General features: G+C 36.3%; 6 protein-coding genes and 1 non-coding gene across 7 annotated transcripts; 4 read left to right on the top strand and 3 right to left on the bottom strand.

The window, feature by feature from the left end:
• The first annotated feature begins 468 nt into the window (after window positions 1–468).
• Window positions 469–1,371, top strand: LOC149732840 (guanine nucleotide-binding protein G(I)/G(S)/G(O) subunit gamma-7-like). The gene is made up of 2 exons (XM_089882935.1): window positions 469–652; window positions 743–1,371. Exons 1-2 carry the CDS (start codon window positions 566–568, stop codon window positions 860–862), a joined length of 207 nt encoding a protein of 68 aa, XP_089739061.1. The 5' UTR covers window positions 469–565; the 3' UTR covers window positions 863–1,371.
• Window positions 1,372–1,600: 229 nt separating this feature from the next.
• LOC149732838 (E3 ubiquitin-protein ligase RNF170-like) lies at window positions 1,601–6,988 on the bottom strand. Its single transcript, XM_089882920.1, has 6 exons — window positions 6,850–6,988; window positions 4,043–4,206; window positions 3,724–3,871; window positions 3,365–3,464; window positions 2,695–2,879; window positions 1,601–2,263 (listed from the first exon to the last, which is right to left on the bottom strand). Exons 2-6 carry the CDS (start codon window positions 4,168–4,170, stop codon window positions 1,997–1,999), a joined length of 828 nt encoding a protein of 275 aa, XP_089739046.1. The 5' UTR covers window positions 4,171–4,206; window positions 6,850–6,988; the 3' UTR covers window positions 1,601–1,996.
• On the bottom strand, window positions 4,206–6,814 carry LOC149732839 (speckle targeted PIP5K1A-regulated poly(A) polymerase-like). Its single transcript, XM_089882912.1, has one exon. The coding sequence runs from the start codon at window positions 6,655–6,657 to the stop codon at window positions 4,321–4,323; it is 2,337 nt and encodes a 778-aa protein (XP_089739038.1). The 5' UTR covers window positions 6,658–6,814; the 3' UTR covers window positions 4,206–4,320.
• Window positions 6,989–7,117: 129 nt separating the features above from the next.
• On the top strand, window positions 7,118–9,761 carry LOC149732837 (uncharacterized). Its single transcript, XM_089882921.1, has 3 exons — window positions 7,118–7,360; window positions 8,516–8,685; window positions 9,059–9,761. Exons 1-3 carry the CDS (start codon window positions 7,118–7,120, stop codon window positions 9,423–9,425), a joined length of 780 nt encoding a protein of 259 aa, XP_089739047.1. The 3' UTR covers window positions 9,426–9,761.
• Window positions 9,762–10,523: 762 nt separating this feature from the next.
• Window positions 10,524–12,054, top strand: LOC149732836 (E3 ubiquitin-protein ligase RNF180-like). The gene is made up of 3 exons (XM_089882930.1): window positions 10,524–10,758; window positions 10,841–10,938; window positions 11,281–12,054. The coding sequence occupies exons 1-3, from the start codon at window positions 10,677–10,679 to the stop codon at window positions 11,557–11,559; spliced, it is 459 nt and encodes a 152-aa protein (XP_089739056.1). The 5' UTR covers window positions 10,524–10,676; the 3' UTR covers window positions 11,560–12,054.
• LOC149732835 (small ribosomal subunit protein uS10-like) lies at window positions 12,055–12,892 on the bottom strand. Its single transcript, XM_089882933.1, has 2 exons — window positions 12,582–12,892; window positions 12,055–12,344 (listed from the first exon to the last, which is right to left on the bottom strand). Exons 1-2 carry the CDS (start codon window positions 12,687–12,689, stop codon window positions 12,087–12,089), a joined length of 366 nt encoding a protein of 121 aa, XP_089739059.1. The 5' UTR covers window positions 12,690–12,892; the 3' UTR covers window positions 12,055–12,086.
• Window positions 12,893–13,027: 135 nt separating this feature from the next.
• Window positions 13,028–13,099, top strand: Trnae-uuc (transfer RNA glutamic acid (anticodon UUC)). Its single transcript has one exon. It is a non-coding gene; the product is annotated as a tRNA-Glu (tRNA).
• Window positions 13,100–13,839: the final 740 nt, after the last annotated feature.

The following is a 13,839-nucleotide window of genomic DNA, read 5'->3' as shown; positions in this document are numbered from 1 at the left end:
AGCACATTTAAACGAAATTTTACATATATACCCGAATAATCTTTAATCTACATTCAGTCATTTATTCGCCTAATTAAATTATATTTTTTAAACTTTAATATAGCAAAAAAAAACAATAGTAAAGTAAGTACTCATTTTCAATTAAAATATTTCGTCCCCGATAGTCTCGAAGCAGCTGTGAGGTTGTAAAATAGAAGATCCTCAGATTTGATAATTTATGTTGTTTGTATGCGGAGGGTGTGGTCACAAAAAATGTTAAGATTGGTGTCTAAAATATAGTAATTGGTCGAAACCTTTTGGTAATGTATGGTCGTAGAATGTGCTGTAGTTATAGTTCCTGCAATTATGTTATTTATAAGTGCGTTTGTTGAAAAAGTGTATGCGCGTATTCGGCGTATAACAAACGTTCGAAGTGCAATATCCAAAACTTTGACCTAATTTAGCCGCGTACAGACGTATATGTGTATTCCTATTGCTGCAATGGTATAACCTATTCTACTTCTTGTAGGGTTCATTGCCTTACGGTAGGTTGTGCCTATAATTATAGGAATCAACAAGAGCAATCATGAACTCCCAATTATCTTGTAATTTGGAAAGCGCGAGAAAGCTTGTGGATGAACTGAAGTATCACACCAACATATCAAGACTACCGGTAAGCAAATACTTAATTATGTATGTACTATATCTAGTTTCCTTATTGATATGTATTTTACCTATATCTGATTGGCATTTTTCATTACAGGTCTCTCAAGCCGCTACAGAGTTGCTGAACTATGTTCTAGAAAACCAAGGGCGAGATTTCCTGCTGGTGAAGCCTCCAGATAACCCCTTCAAACCCAAAAGCTCATGCATGTTTCTCTGACAAAAGCTGCATGCAGCACTCCAAATAAACTTCTACTTTTGGAGTGTCTAAATAGGAACTCTATGATTCGGTGCTGAATCATTCTGCAATTGTATTTTTAAGCAATCGCGAAAAGTGAAAATTGTGTGCTTTTATTCTCGGTACAAGTCTAAGCTCTTATCTCTTCATTTAAATCTTGTAAGTTGTAGCAATATTCTTTTTCCTTATATGGTACCAAACAAACCAGTGGCCTGTGAAGTGTTTATCAGTGATGTATGCTTCTATGTAAATACGTAAGGTATAGCATGCCTTAAATGAACGATGGTTAAAAGTATTCAACTTAAGTTGCACTCTTGTTTGGATGAATGTCAGTTTGTTTTTTCGCTCGTTGTTAGTTAAATGAACTATGTCCTCTTCAGTTGACTAAGGAAAATAGTACTGCTGTCTCTATTAATTTAAATTTCTTTTACCAACGGCTCTTTCAGTGTCTTGTAACAAACCAATGAAATACATCATTTATGTAACAGTAATAGTATTCTAATTGCTGGGAAAAAGGGGGTGTAACTTTGTTACCAAAGGCTTTACGAGACCAAGGTGACATCGCATGTTTTACCTGTTCTATGTTTGGTGTCTATAAACAAGCAAGTCAAGCAGGGCCAAATTTTAAAGTATTTGACAGATTAATTAATGAGTCTCTCCATGTAAAACTGCGTTTAACAAATTCACCCCAAATTTTGTTCAAATTTCAAAGAGAAAGGCTTTTATATTTACCAGTAATGTAATATGCATGTGTCAGCTCTATTTCCTGGACAGTTATTACTCAGGTTTGTAAAACTCTTTACAACAAAGAAAATGCAACTAATGTATTAAATGGCAAATTGCAAATACGGATCCCTAATAATAGGATCAGTGGTATTCGCATTACAAGGCACTGAATGCAACGGTATATCCTTGGATCTTGCATGGGAAATGAAACATGAAATAAAGGGCAACAGTAAACTTAAATGAAAAGTACGAATAAAATATAAAAGTATGTCACATAAAAGCAAATGGCATAGCTGTGTAGTTCATAATACCAATCTGCACCAATAAGTTGGTTCTTGGTTGCCAGGCACCTACACATATTGCACAAATTCGAATGCCAGATTAAATGTCTTATCCCACCCGTTCTGCTACTATCTGCCGATAGATAATAGTAACATAGACTAACACAAGCAGAAAAATAAAAATGTCATCAATAAATCCAATGACCCCCAACACCGCCTCAGGCAGAATATCTAATGGGGATAAGACGTACAGTAATACGGCAACAAAACAAAGGAAAATACGGGCTCGAAACATCATGACTAATCCACCCACGGAGAAAAACTCTCTCCATAAATGTCGCAAAAGTGCAGGCAGGTCCCAAAGGTAATCCAATAGCTGTTAATGAAATATTAAGTTTTATAACCGCAACATAAATTCAAACCAGCTTTCTGGACCCATGCATCATGAAATATTTAAAAGGCTGATAAAACAAGCATGGCTAATGCATTCTTTACATCAGAGGTAGAGAGAACCTATGTCTAGCTAAACAAAGTCTGTCATTTCTTGGTAGATTGTTAAAATATTTTCCCATTAACTTCTGTAATTTGTAACAATCATGCTAAGAAATGCCAGGCACTATTTCTAAAAAATGTAAAACTCAAGTTGTTTTAAGCAGATTTGTGCATTAAGCAAACTGCAAATCTTACATAAATCTTATGGAAATACTTAGAAAAAATATGTAGCTTTCAAGACTGTCTTTGTCAAAAAGATTTTCTGCTTAAAATAAATACTTTTATGGTTGAAATATAAACTAAAATTATATTTACCGGTCTTGGTTGTCCTGAAAAACGTCGGTTGTATTCATTTATATTTGACTCTACTTCTCTTGTCTCTTCGTTGTCACTGTTACGTTGGAAGTTCCTCATGAGCAAGCTGACCATTTGACGGCATACAGGACACTGAACTGCACCAAGCCAGTTGCCATACCTCCAGTAAGTTATAATACACTGGCCTGAAAATGGTGAACATTGCATTGGAGTTGTAAGTATAATTACCCACACAGTAACATACATGGTTACTCGTAAGCTAGTGAACAGATGTATGGAACAGAACAATTGTGTGATAACGACTGTCGTTTTCTGGCCATGCGAAGATAAAGCAAGTTACATTTATTTATTCATAATTACAGTACTGACACAAAGCCGGACAAAATCAATTCTGAAAGATCTTGTATGGCCAACAAGGCAACAACATGACGTTTTTTTGTAACCAGAAAAGAAAGCGCTACAATATCTCTATTACTTTTACTCATACAAAGAAATGGAATTATGGAAAACTGTGCCTATCCAATGCGTGTAATCCTATAAAAAAAATCAATAAATATCAGCGCCGAAATCACCCTGTCTTCACATTCACAGAAATATCGATTGAGCAGAGACGTTGCCCAAAGTATGAATATCAATACACCATCATGCAGCTACAAACATGGTAACCCACCACAAAATAAGTGACCACAGTTAGTTTCCACAGAACACCTTGCATCTTGTAAGCATATCGGACACCTTTGATCACTGTAGAAACTTCTGTGGCCCTCACCCTAAAATTGATACAATTACCAAACTTAAACAAAAAGAAAAACTAAGATTTAAATTAAAAACGGCCAAATTTAAAAGCTAACTAAAAATCATAAGACATTTTCCTTTAATTTCAGTAATACCTTTATTAAATTAACACAATTTTATAGACTTTTAAGAATCTTTTTGTATTGGCATTGTACTATAAATAATATCACAGAAAAGCATGATTTTAGCATGTTTGATGTTGTTAAGTTATTACATGTGTTTTGATTCACTCACAGCTAACAAATCATCTCTTTCATTTCCATCACTTATATCACTGGTGGCCGTTGAACCATCAGAATTGATTCCTAACTGGCTTCTCGTGGCATTCACATTTTCCTGGCTGTCTGGATGAATGGCTGTCAGATTGCTGAGTTTTAACCACCTGTCAATCATATATAAGTATAATAAGGTGCAATAGGATAGGACACCTTTTCCTATCCTCACGACTCCCATAGACCAATGGTAATTGTTTAAAACGCGATCAGAAATAATATTTGGATATTATGTGAAATACAGCCGTAATACATAAAATACGGAAAGCTTCTATGCTTACTTGTACACTAGTGAGCCAATGCCGCAGAAAATTGTAAGAAATGTAAAAAATGCGACAACTACTTCATCTCCAACACCTTCAACATAAGTACCAGTTACACTGATCTCTGCACTCTCAGGATTTTCCATTTTCAGTATTTCTTATACAGAACAGATTGGTGTGATCTAAATATAAAACTGCTTTTGAAAATGTTTTGCAAACTTTTATCAGTTTTAAAACTTTAGAACTATTCAAAACACAGTAAAGAAAGCATGAAAGAAACAGTAAGAGAGGAGAAGTTACATTCGTTTCATACACTTTGCTACAAAAGGTGGCAAAAAAACTTCAATGTGATGAAAAAATGTTACAAAATCTGTAGAGTTTTCTCCGGGTTCAAATGTTAACTTAAGTTTCTGTTCTTCTGCTGACATTGTGAGATGAAAGTGCATTGATATTGACAGATCTGATGATGTGCTGTCATTTAAGCTCTCATTGGGTGCAGAAGCACTGCTTTCTGATAGAAGAAGCTCAGATATCTTGCATTCAAGCTGTACAAGGTCAGACAAACCAGATTGAACAATTTGCCTTCGTGCTTTTCGCCGGCCTTGCCACACTTTCTGAGTGGCAATACATGAGAGCTTAACTGGTAATTGAACAACTGTGGATGGATTTTCAATAACATTTTTTACAATTGAAATTCTTGACTTCTTACAAGGTGCATTAAAACGATCATCTGCATGTCGCTTACGGTCATTAGTTGATTGGTGTAGAATTACATCATTATTTTGATTTGAGGGTGGGCAAGCTTGAATGACTGCTATACTTTCTGTTAAATCATGAATTTCTGGGGACACTGAGAAATCCTCTGTGAAGGTTTGGTTTGTAGTAGTTTTTCCGATTTTAACATAAAACACATCTTGTAGGACAGTAATGACAAATTGTCCAGCTGTTTGACACAGAGTGTTTTGATCTACAAGCTCTGAGGGTGGAGGACTGATAAGAAATGAGTGTTCTGTTTCATTTCCTTTGTGTGCGTGTTTCTCACCAGCTTCATTTTTGTTATGCTGGTCCACAAACAACATCATTATGCCCCAAATAGCGTTCCCTGAAAGTGGTTTCTGTGAATACTTTTTCATCTTTGTAACAAGGGTGGTATTTCGGGTGCATCGGATAAATGTTTTCATGTGTTTTTGATTCACGTTTGCTGCCACATTGTGACTAACTTCAAATGGATCTCGGATATTTAGAGCTGAGTACTTGAACTTGCTTTTAATGGTATGTAGCTCCATTGTTAACTGATCATCGGATACACTAACAATTTTATTGACGCTTAAATCTATGACCACATTTACGAAATCAATGTTGGTATAAAATGCAAAAAATCCAGACACCAGGTCAAGCAGAGGTGTGTCATTTGTGTGACAAGCAGATAAGACCAAATTAGGTGTATCTGGGATTGTACAGTCAAAACACTCTATCTTTTTTATTGTTTTTGAATACTTTCTCAAATCTTTTAATTTAGGAATGCAATTACAGTTTTGCATGTAAAACAGAACTAAAAGTGTGACCGCATAATTGTTCAGGCTTGTTCCATTGAACTGTAAATTACCAGCCAATTTCCAGTGTTTCATCCAGGCTCTTATCAAAAACACTAACAGGGAAAAATTTGGAGTCAATTGGCTACACAATTGCAAATATTGTGTGTTGTGAATGGCAAGATCATTTTTCAAGCTGATATCACAACGAACACCAGATGTTTTATGATAAAACCGAACAACTGGAAGTCGGGCGTTTAAAATTGTTTTAATTTTGTGACAATCAGGAACGCATTGTTTTATGATCTCTGCAATAGCGAGAAGAACCCCAGACTTATGACTTCGATCCATATCTTCCGCACTGACTTCTGCAGTGCCTGTTTCATGCATATTTTGTGTAATTCCTGCCATAACATCATCATGAATGCTGGAATAGTCAAAGTTTAAATCTAAGTCACAACCATGCACACCAAACCCATTAACTGAAGACCCGAAAGGTTGAACCTCACAGCCCGGAAAAGCCTCATCTAAGGCTGCACCCAACAACTTACAAATCAAATTCCGGATGTAATCATCATCTTCAGTGATCATTAAAAGATGTTTTAAAGTATGAACTTGTTCTTCCACAGTGGCGCAACCGAATAATGCAGTCCATGTTTCATTGCTCAAGTACCGTCCTTGCTCATTCTCTTGACTTTTTGACCTCCCTTTACAAGGTTTTATCTCTCTTAATCTCACATCCACATTTACTCCCAAAATTGTGTGTTTTTCTTTCTCCAATATTTTGTCCACTGTCTCTGTGCTGTCCATCTCAATTATAGCATAGTGTTTTGCAGTTTTATCTATGGTCACTTTTTTTACAGCTCCAAAACTGCTGAAATAATCAGCTAATGATAATTCAGCAACGGAAAGTGACTTTAAACCTGATACATAGACAGATCGAACAGCAGAATCCAGCCAGTGTTCTTGTTTTTCAACATTACGAATATGTTTTCTTCCTTTTAAGTGATCTCTCATGGATGCTTCATTAGGAACGAAAACAGAACAAACTTCACATTGCGTTCCATTCCTACTTTGTTGCTTTTGCTTTACGGATGTCATTCCACTACACAAATTGGTTATTCAATATTTTGCTAAATAATCTACAGTGTTTAAAGGCGTATTGTTTAACATTTGGTTTATTTGATTTATACGATTACAATTTCGTGATAAAAACTAACCACCACGTTTTTTATTGATATTATTAATAACGTGTATGATTATAAGCTACAACTACGAATTGTGTAAACCTACCGGTTGGTAAAGTAAAAAACGTTTTCTTGTCGATTCTTTACAAGGTTCCTCAAACACAGTGATAATAATACAACCGCGATTTGATTGACAGCTAATGATTGTGCAGTGTTTTGCAATATCGCCGCAACCAATAATTTTAAACAAAGTTTTAACCATCGTTCTAATTAAACAGATTCTCTCATGCCACAATAAAGGTAAAATTACAGATTGGTTTGCTATAATCGGTTGAAATTCAACGTTTTTGTATCCAGAAAACGTGTTAAAAGTTATGCCATTGCACAACACTGTAGGTAATCTCCCACCTACGGAAAATCTGATTCTCCCTGTCGTAAATTATTTAAAACGCGTTGTCCGCTTTGTAAACATTACAGCGAAAATCATGAGCTTCGAAAAATCAGTGATCGAGGAAGCAAACAAACATCTTTCAGCTTTAAATAATAAAGTTACGAATCTAGAAGCAACGGTGAAAGAGCAGGCTATGCAACTTATTTTAAAAGACAAAGCACATCAAGTTAGTAAAATTTCTAAATTGTAAATTTAGTTAGCATAAAACTGGTTGCGTAAGTTGTGGTTTATAAAGAATTTATTATAAATGCTTCACATTTTTCATGCACCTTTTTGCATTTCAATATAAATGAATGAATGTAACTTGCTTATCCATGCATGGCCGGAAAACGATAGTGGTTATAACAGAGTGTTCTGTTTCATACACTTTGTGCCAGCATACTACTTACATGGGACCCCTTTAAATACCGCAGTACACCAGTGCCTCCAGTGCCTCCAGTGCCTCCAGTGCCTCCAGTGCCTCCAGTGCCTCCAGTGCCTCCAGTGCCTCCAGTGCCTCCAGTGCCTCCAGTGCCTCCAGTGCCTAGTGAAACTAATGTATCGCCACATTTACGTTGTTTTGAACTAAACGAAATAATAAAAGTTTATGACATCATAACACATATTAAAACTGTACAAGAGATACATGCAACCACCTCACCGTCAATGACGCACGTATTTTTACATTTTACTGTTTTTGAAGCTCCATGTGACCACTGAGCAACGATGTCTGCACGTCAACTTTTTAATAAAACTATTCTGGCAATGATACGATTTCATTCCAACGTTTCGACGTCCTATTAAGGTCGCCTGCATTAGGGTAAATGGATTTGGCATGATGAAGACGACGTCGAAACGTTGGAATAAAATTGTATCATTGCCAGAATAGTTTTATAAAAAGTTGACGTGCAGACATCGTTGCTCAGTGGTCACATGGATCTTCAAAAACAGTAAAATGTAAAAACACGTGCGTCATTGACGGTGAGGTGGTTGCATGTATCTCTTGTACAGTTTTAATATGTGTTATGATGTCATAAATATTTATTATTTCGTTTAGTTCAAAACAACGTAAACGTGGCGATACATTAGTTTCACTAGGCACTGGAGGCACTGGAGGCACTGGAGGCACTGGAGGCACTGGAGGCACTGGTGTACTGCGGTAATTAAAGGGGTCCACTTACATGTATAAAACTTTTGTGGGTAATTGTTTTGATTCTTATATATACTTCATGGCTGACAGTTAAAAAACCCTAGCAATTGCAGTTAGTGTGTCCTACCCAAGGACACATTCGCCTGCATATCCCGATGTCAATTAAAATAAACCAGCTAATATTTCCAACAGGAAGAGATTGAAAATTTGGTAAGAAAGCAGGAAGCTGAAATTAACAATCTAAAGACGTGGCTTGATGGAACTCAGGCTGAGATACGTCGAATGAAAATCCGGGAGAAAGAACAAGAGATGATGATTTCACATCTTAAACATAGATGTTCTGTTCTCGACAGTGCAACTAAGTATTTAAAATCATTTACATTTATCCATTTCTACAGGCATATAAATAAGCCACCCTACAGAGTATGACAGGTGCAAAGCCGATTTTGTTTTAAAACTTTTGGTTAGGCCTGCCAATTAATTAAACAATAAACTTAATCTGGTCTCGCGCGAAATCTCATCAGAAACTGCCATATTTTGCAGACTGGTAAATGAGAACCACAATTGCATAAACATAACAAGACAAGTCAGACGTTTTTTTTACATTCTCTTTTAAAACATTGAATAACCTAACAAGGGTATGACCAAACTGACATTATATTTGTCCTTACATCAACCTAACATGATCTGATATGAACCTATAAAGTTCCATAAATATTTTATCTCTATAATGAGGTTTTCACCAAGCCTGGAAGGGTTATTGACATGTTTGATGGAAGCTGATAAACTGAAAAGGGTGAACTATGAAGATATGGTTAAGCGGCAGCTGTCCGATGCTTCCTCTTTCTCCGCAAGTGCAGATATAAAACATCTTGGTCATCTTTCTATTCCTCAAGCTAAAGAAACAGGTGTTGGAAATACCGAAGATGATATATGGTCAAGTGGTGGAGACAGAAACTACCAGTATGACCTAAACTCCAAATTGGATGACTCTGGACAATTAGCAGTGGATGAATCATCGCTTTCCAGGCTCACTGCTGCCAATAGTACAAGAACAAATGGTGGCAAGTTTTCAATTTCTGAGGATGATTTTGAAACCTAATACTTTCACCGTTGTTGCCTTTTAAATGTATATACTACATCATGCGATACAGCCTTTTATATATTAAAAATTTAATAATTCTTTTTCATTAAAAACCCGTAACGTATTAACAAACCATGTGCAATGCGTTTCGAAGAGTTAAATGTATTATTTTCTGTTGTACAAGAAGTACACAGTAGTGCCTCTTCCTTTATTTTGAAAATTCACAATTAAATTTTAGTATTTTACGTGTTTACGAACAAACATGACAGGGATTTTACAGATAAGTACAGTGAAATATATTCTGAACACTCGGTGTATATCAGTACTGACATAAATAACATACTTATTTATTTATTCGAAGATCGTGGTATTTAAAGAACGAAGAGAAGGGCAAAGCAACAGTTGTCAAAACACCCTATGGATAGAGCGTCAATTAAAAGTGGCAGTTGCACCCAAACTTATTCTTTTGTAGCGTGACAACAGATATTTATCATGTAACTAGTCTTCTAGCTGACGCGATTTTTTACACGTACGATTTATCAAGTATAGGCTACTTGCTGTTGGATAGAAGTTCTTTCTGTGTTTAAATGTTGACATGCACATCTGAAGTAACACGTAAGTACCGATTTATTGTATAAGTATGATAAATTTTAAATTCGACTATAGTTCGTAGCGAACTCCTGGGCAATTAATAGGGAACACTCACGCAATAGCGAACAATTAGGCAATATTGAACTCTTAAAAGTTATAAACTTATACCATAGAACGTGTAATACTAAGAGAATCTGATTACATACAAGCTATGTATAGTAGGCTGAGGAAAGATGAGACACCTTTTCATTCTATTTGGTTATAAACAAACAACATTGAGAAAATTGTAAAAACCGTATTCTCACGACACCCATACACTATTGTTTAATAGTTCAAATAGAAAGGATATTCTCGGCCGACTACGTGAGCTCCTTTTCTTGGTTATCCAGGAGTTGTCGGTTGCCGTTTCCAAGTCTATGTTATTTAGGGTTTTGACTTGCAAGAAATTACACGGTTCTGTACCTCCGGTTACAGTAATTGTATTTGTTTGTTCGTATACTTTGTATCGTTATATCACAAATCTTTACTTTCTACCTGACGCTTTTGCAAGCCAGGTTGTTATATCTCCGAAAACGTGCCAGGTTGGTACTTGGCCCGTGCCAGGTTAATCCGGGAATACGGCACTATAGCTTCCGACCACTGTTGGTCTGTTGGTTGTGGGTGTAAATTAGACGAGTTATGAAAATTAAGTGCAGAAAATGCCGAGGCTTCTTGGTAGATTACAACTGTTTAATCGATGCACACGGAACCGAATTGCAAGGTAATTAATACAATATCATCATCGTGTCATAACATTTAATAAAAATATTGTTTATTGTGTATTTACATCTACTGAGTTTTAGGGGAGAGTGCTGAGAGGGTATGCCCAGACAACAACAATCAAGTATGGTTTTTAAACTATGACAGCTCACCACTTTGGGTAAATGATGCAATTGATAAGGTAAGCAATAAAATTTAAAACAATGTTCCTAATTTTTTATCTAACTTCCACATATGTCATGGCAAATTGGTTAGCACTATAGGTATAGCACACCTTCCTCTAACCCAGAGGTAATGGGTTTAAGAACAAGGCTCATATGTCTGTGTCTCTGCTATCATTGTTGGCGAATGTGTTCTTTCAGCCCAATGGTCACTAATTGGTTGTCCAAGTCAGCCATACTTAAAAATTAAACACCCACATGTTAACTTGTAAGCTGACACGTGGTTTGACTCCTGTTATAACAATTGTGGTTTTCTGGCCATGTTAGAATAAAACAAGTAATATTCATTCTTTATCTAATAGGGCGACTGGAAGATAGGAAAGTTACATTGCCCAAGTTGCAATGGAAGGCTCGGATCATTTAATTTCATTCAGCAACAAAAATGTACTTGTCAAAAGTTTGTTGTTCCGCCTGTTTGGTTACAGAAATCAAAAGTAGACATTGGGTTTCAACCGAAAAGCATCGCAACAAAGAGATCTGAACTTATTCCACCACTTACAATGATTGATGATACAATGCCCACTGAGAGCTTAACAACAGAAATTGAAGCAAATTTGTTTGAATTGGAGGCTCCTATTTAGTACAATGCACCCTCTCACTGACAAATGGTTTAGGGTGGGAGTCCTTTTTATTTGTTCAATCACTATTGTTGACAGACCAAATATGGAGTACTACAAAGATAATAACTGTTCAACTATTTGTAAAGATTTAATATGAAATTTTGTATTCGTTGGTTATTACCTGCACTGTTGGTTTTCGAAGTAGCGATTTTTGTGATAAACGAAAACTCTGGGCAACCTTTACCACATAACATCCAAATATCCTTATTGTGTTTTAAACAATTAACAACAGTCTATGGAAGTCATGGGGAAATGGTTTTTTAACTCTTTGTTCACTACCGAATGAGCCAATAAAAAAGTGTCCCTTTTCGACCCCCTCCCCCCCACACTACTATATAATACACTGAATAAGAGCTTGAACAGTAAGTGTCCCTTTCCCGCCCCCTACACTACTACATAATACTAAATAAGAGCTTGAATAGTAGAGTACTTGTTATTAAAATCAACACACATACATAGCTTGGTGCTTTTATTATCGACTGAGGGATCTAAACATCAGCAATTGTGACTTCAACCTCTACACCAGGTTCAATGCTGATGGATGTAATTTGCTTCACAACTTCTGATGGACTGTGAAGATCAATCAATCGCTTGTGGATCCTCATCTGGTATCGATCCCAAGTCTTGGAACCTTCACCACACGGTGTTTTACGACAAGTAATGCGAAGAACCTTGGTGGGCATGCGAACTGGTCCCTTGACACGCAGTTGCTTGTCTTTTGCCCCTTTGATAAGGTCGCTGCATACCTTAAAGTGCAATAGAAATTAAAAACACAATGAAGCATGTGTGATTTTCAGTTCGGTACATCTTATTTATCTTACACAAATGTATATCACCATGCACATAACATGCAGGGGTTTGAACATTGATACTTTACCAGGCCTAGAAAAACCTAAAATATGATTAAATAGCGCTCTCGCGAAAATAATTATACATATTTTAGCATTTATCGGTAAGCTACATGGCTTCATGCATTTACTAACCTTCTCCAAGCTCTGGACGTTGCGAGAAGTCAGCGTTATCCGGATTTTATGGATCTGTACTTCTTGCTCGCCCTGTGGGACCTTTCCGGCGTCTTTGTAAGCACTCATGTTAAATAAGTTTTGTGTTTGGCCGACGTAATCTTGACCTCAAGAACAGCGGTGAGCCTTTGGTCAAAACAATTTCGAAAAGAACGAAACAGCAAGAGAGTATGGAAACGTGCCCACGTGCGCTGTTGAGTCGGTAGTCCTAAATTTATTTGTCCCCGTTTTATTAAAAAAAAAACACTGTAAAACATCTAAAAGTACTTAAAAGCTATCTGAAAAGTAAGAAATAAAAAAATAGTCTAAATAATGAAACAACTCTTTAACTTTTTAAAGTATTTTTAATTTTTCCGCCTTTACATTTATTCATATACTAGCTCTATTTTCGTCACATTTTTAGTGTCTCCTACATGGTCTAGTGGTTAGGATTCCTGGCTTTCACCCAGGCGGCCCGGGTTCGATTCCCGGTGTAGGAACCCTGCTTTTTACAGATCATTTTAATCTTATACCATTTTATGTTTTAAATCTGTACTTGTAAAAACAATATTCAAAATAAATTAAATTTTGATTTTATTTCTATACAAAGTTTTATTTTTTAACAAGTAAACTGTGACGTTGGTTTACATTTACAATAGGCTACATGCTAGCCAGATTCCGTATTTGTTTAGTGGTTACTTATAGGTTTTGTATTTATATATTATTCCTTTTATACAAACGTCATGTGGCGCGGTTGGGACGTTGGTCACGTCACAACTACGCTGTAGGCTACGACGTCGATACGGGTCACATCATTGTCATGACCCTGCGTTCGGTGCGATTAGTGGTTACATGTCACGTCGTTTGCCAGTGATGCTATACGCTAGATATTTCGATCACTATATCAGCTACGCTCGGTTTTAGATCACTGGCAATGAGCTTTGTAGCAACCTGACGCAGTTTCCTGTCGGTCGATGCGGTGCGTAACATCCGGACGTTATTATATTGTGTGAAGATACGATGAGAGTATCGCGGTTCCAATTAACATAGTGACTTTCATTTTGATTGGAACATGCGGAGCTGTTGTTGTCTTCAATTCCTTGTGGTTGGACATTCAATTCAAAAAAATTGGTCTTCGTATTTAAAGGGACAAATAGGCTATTAGTTTATTTAAATTAAAGTTACTCATTAAGTGGTCTTTGTTTCAGGAGTTTCTCCTATTACTGTTTATTTCTTTGCC

Source organism: Ciona robusta, chromosome 8 (assembly GCF_009617815.1).
Source record: "Ciona robusta chromosome 8, ASM961781v2".
NCBI classification, from domain to species: domain Eukaryota; kingdom Metazoa; phylum Chordata; class Ascidiacea; order Phlebobranchia; family Cionidae; genus Ciona; species Ciona robusta.
Note: the sequence above shows the minus strand (reverse complement) of the source record. Positions and strands in the feature narration are given on the sequence as shown.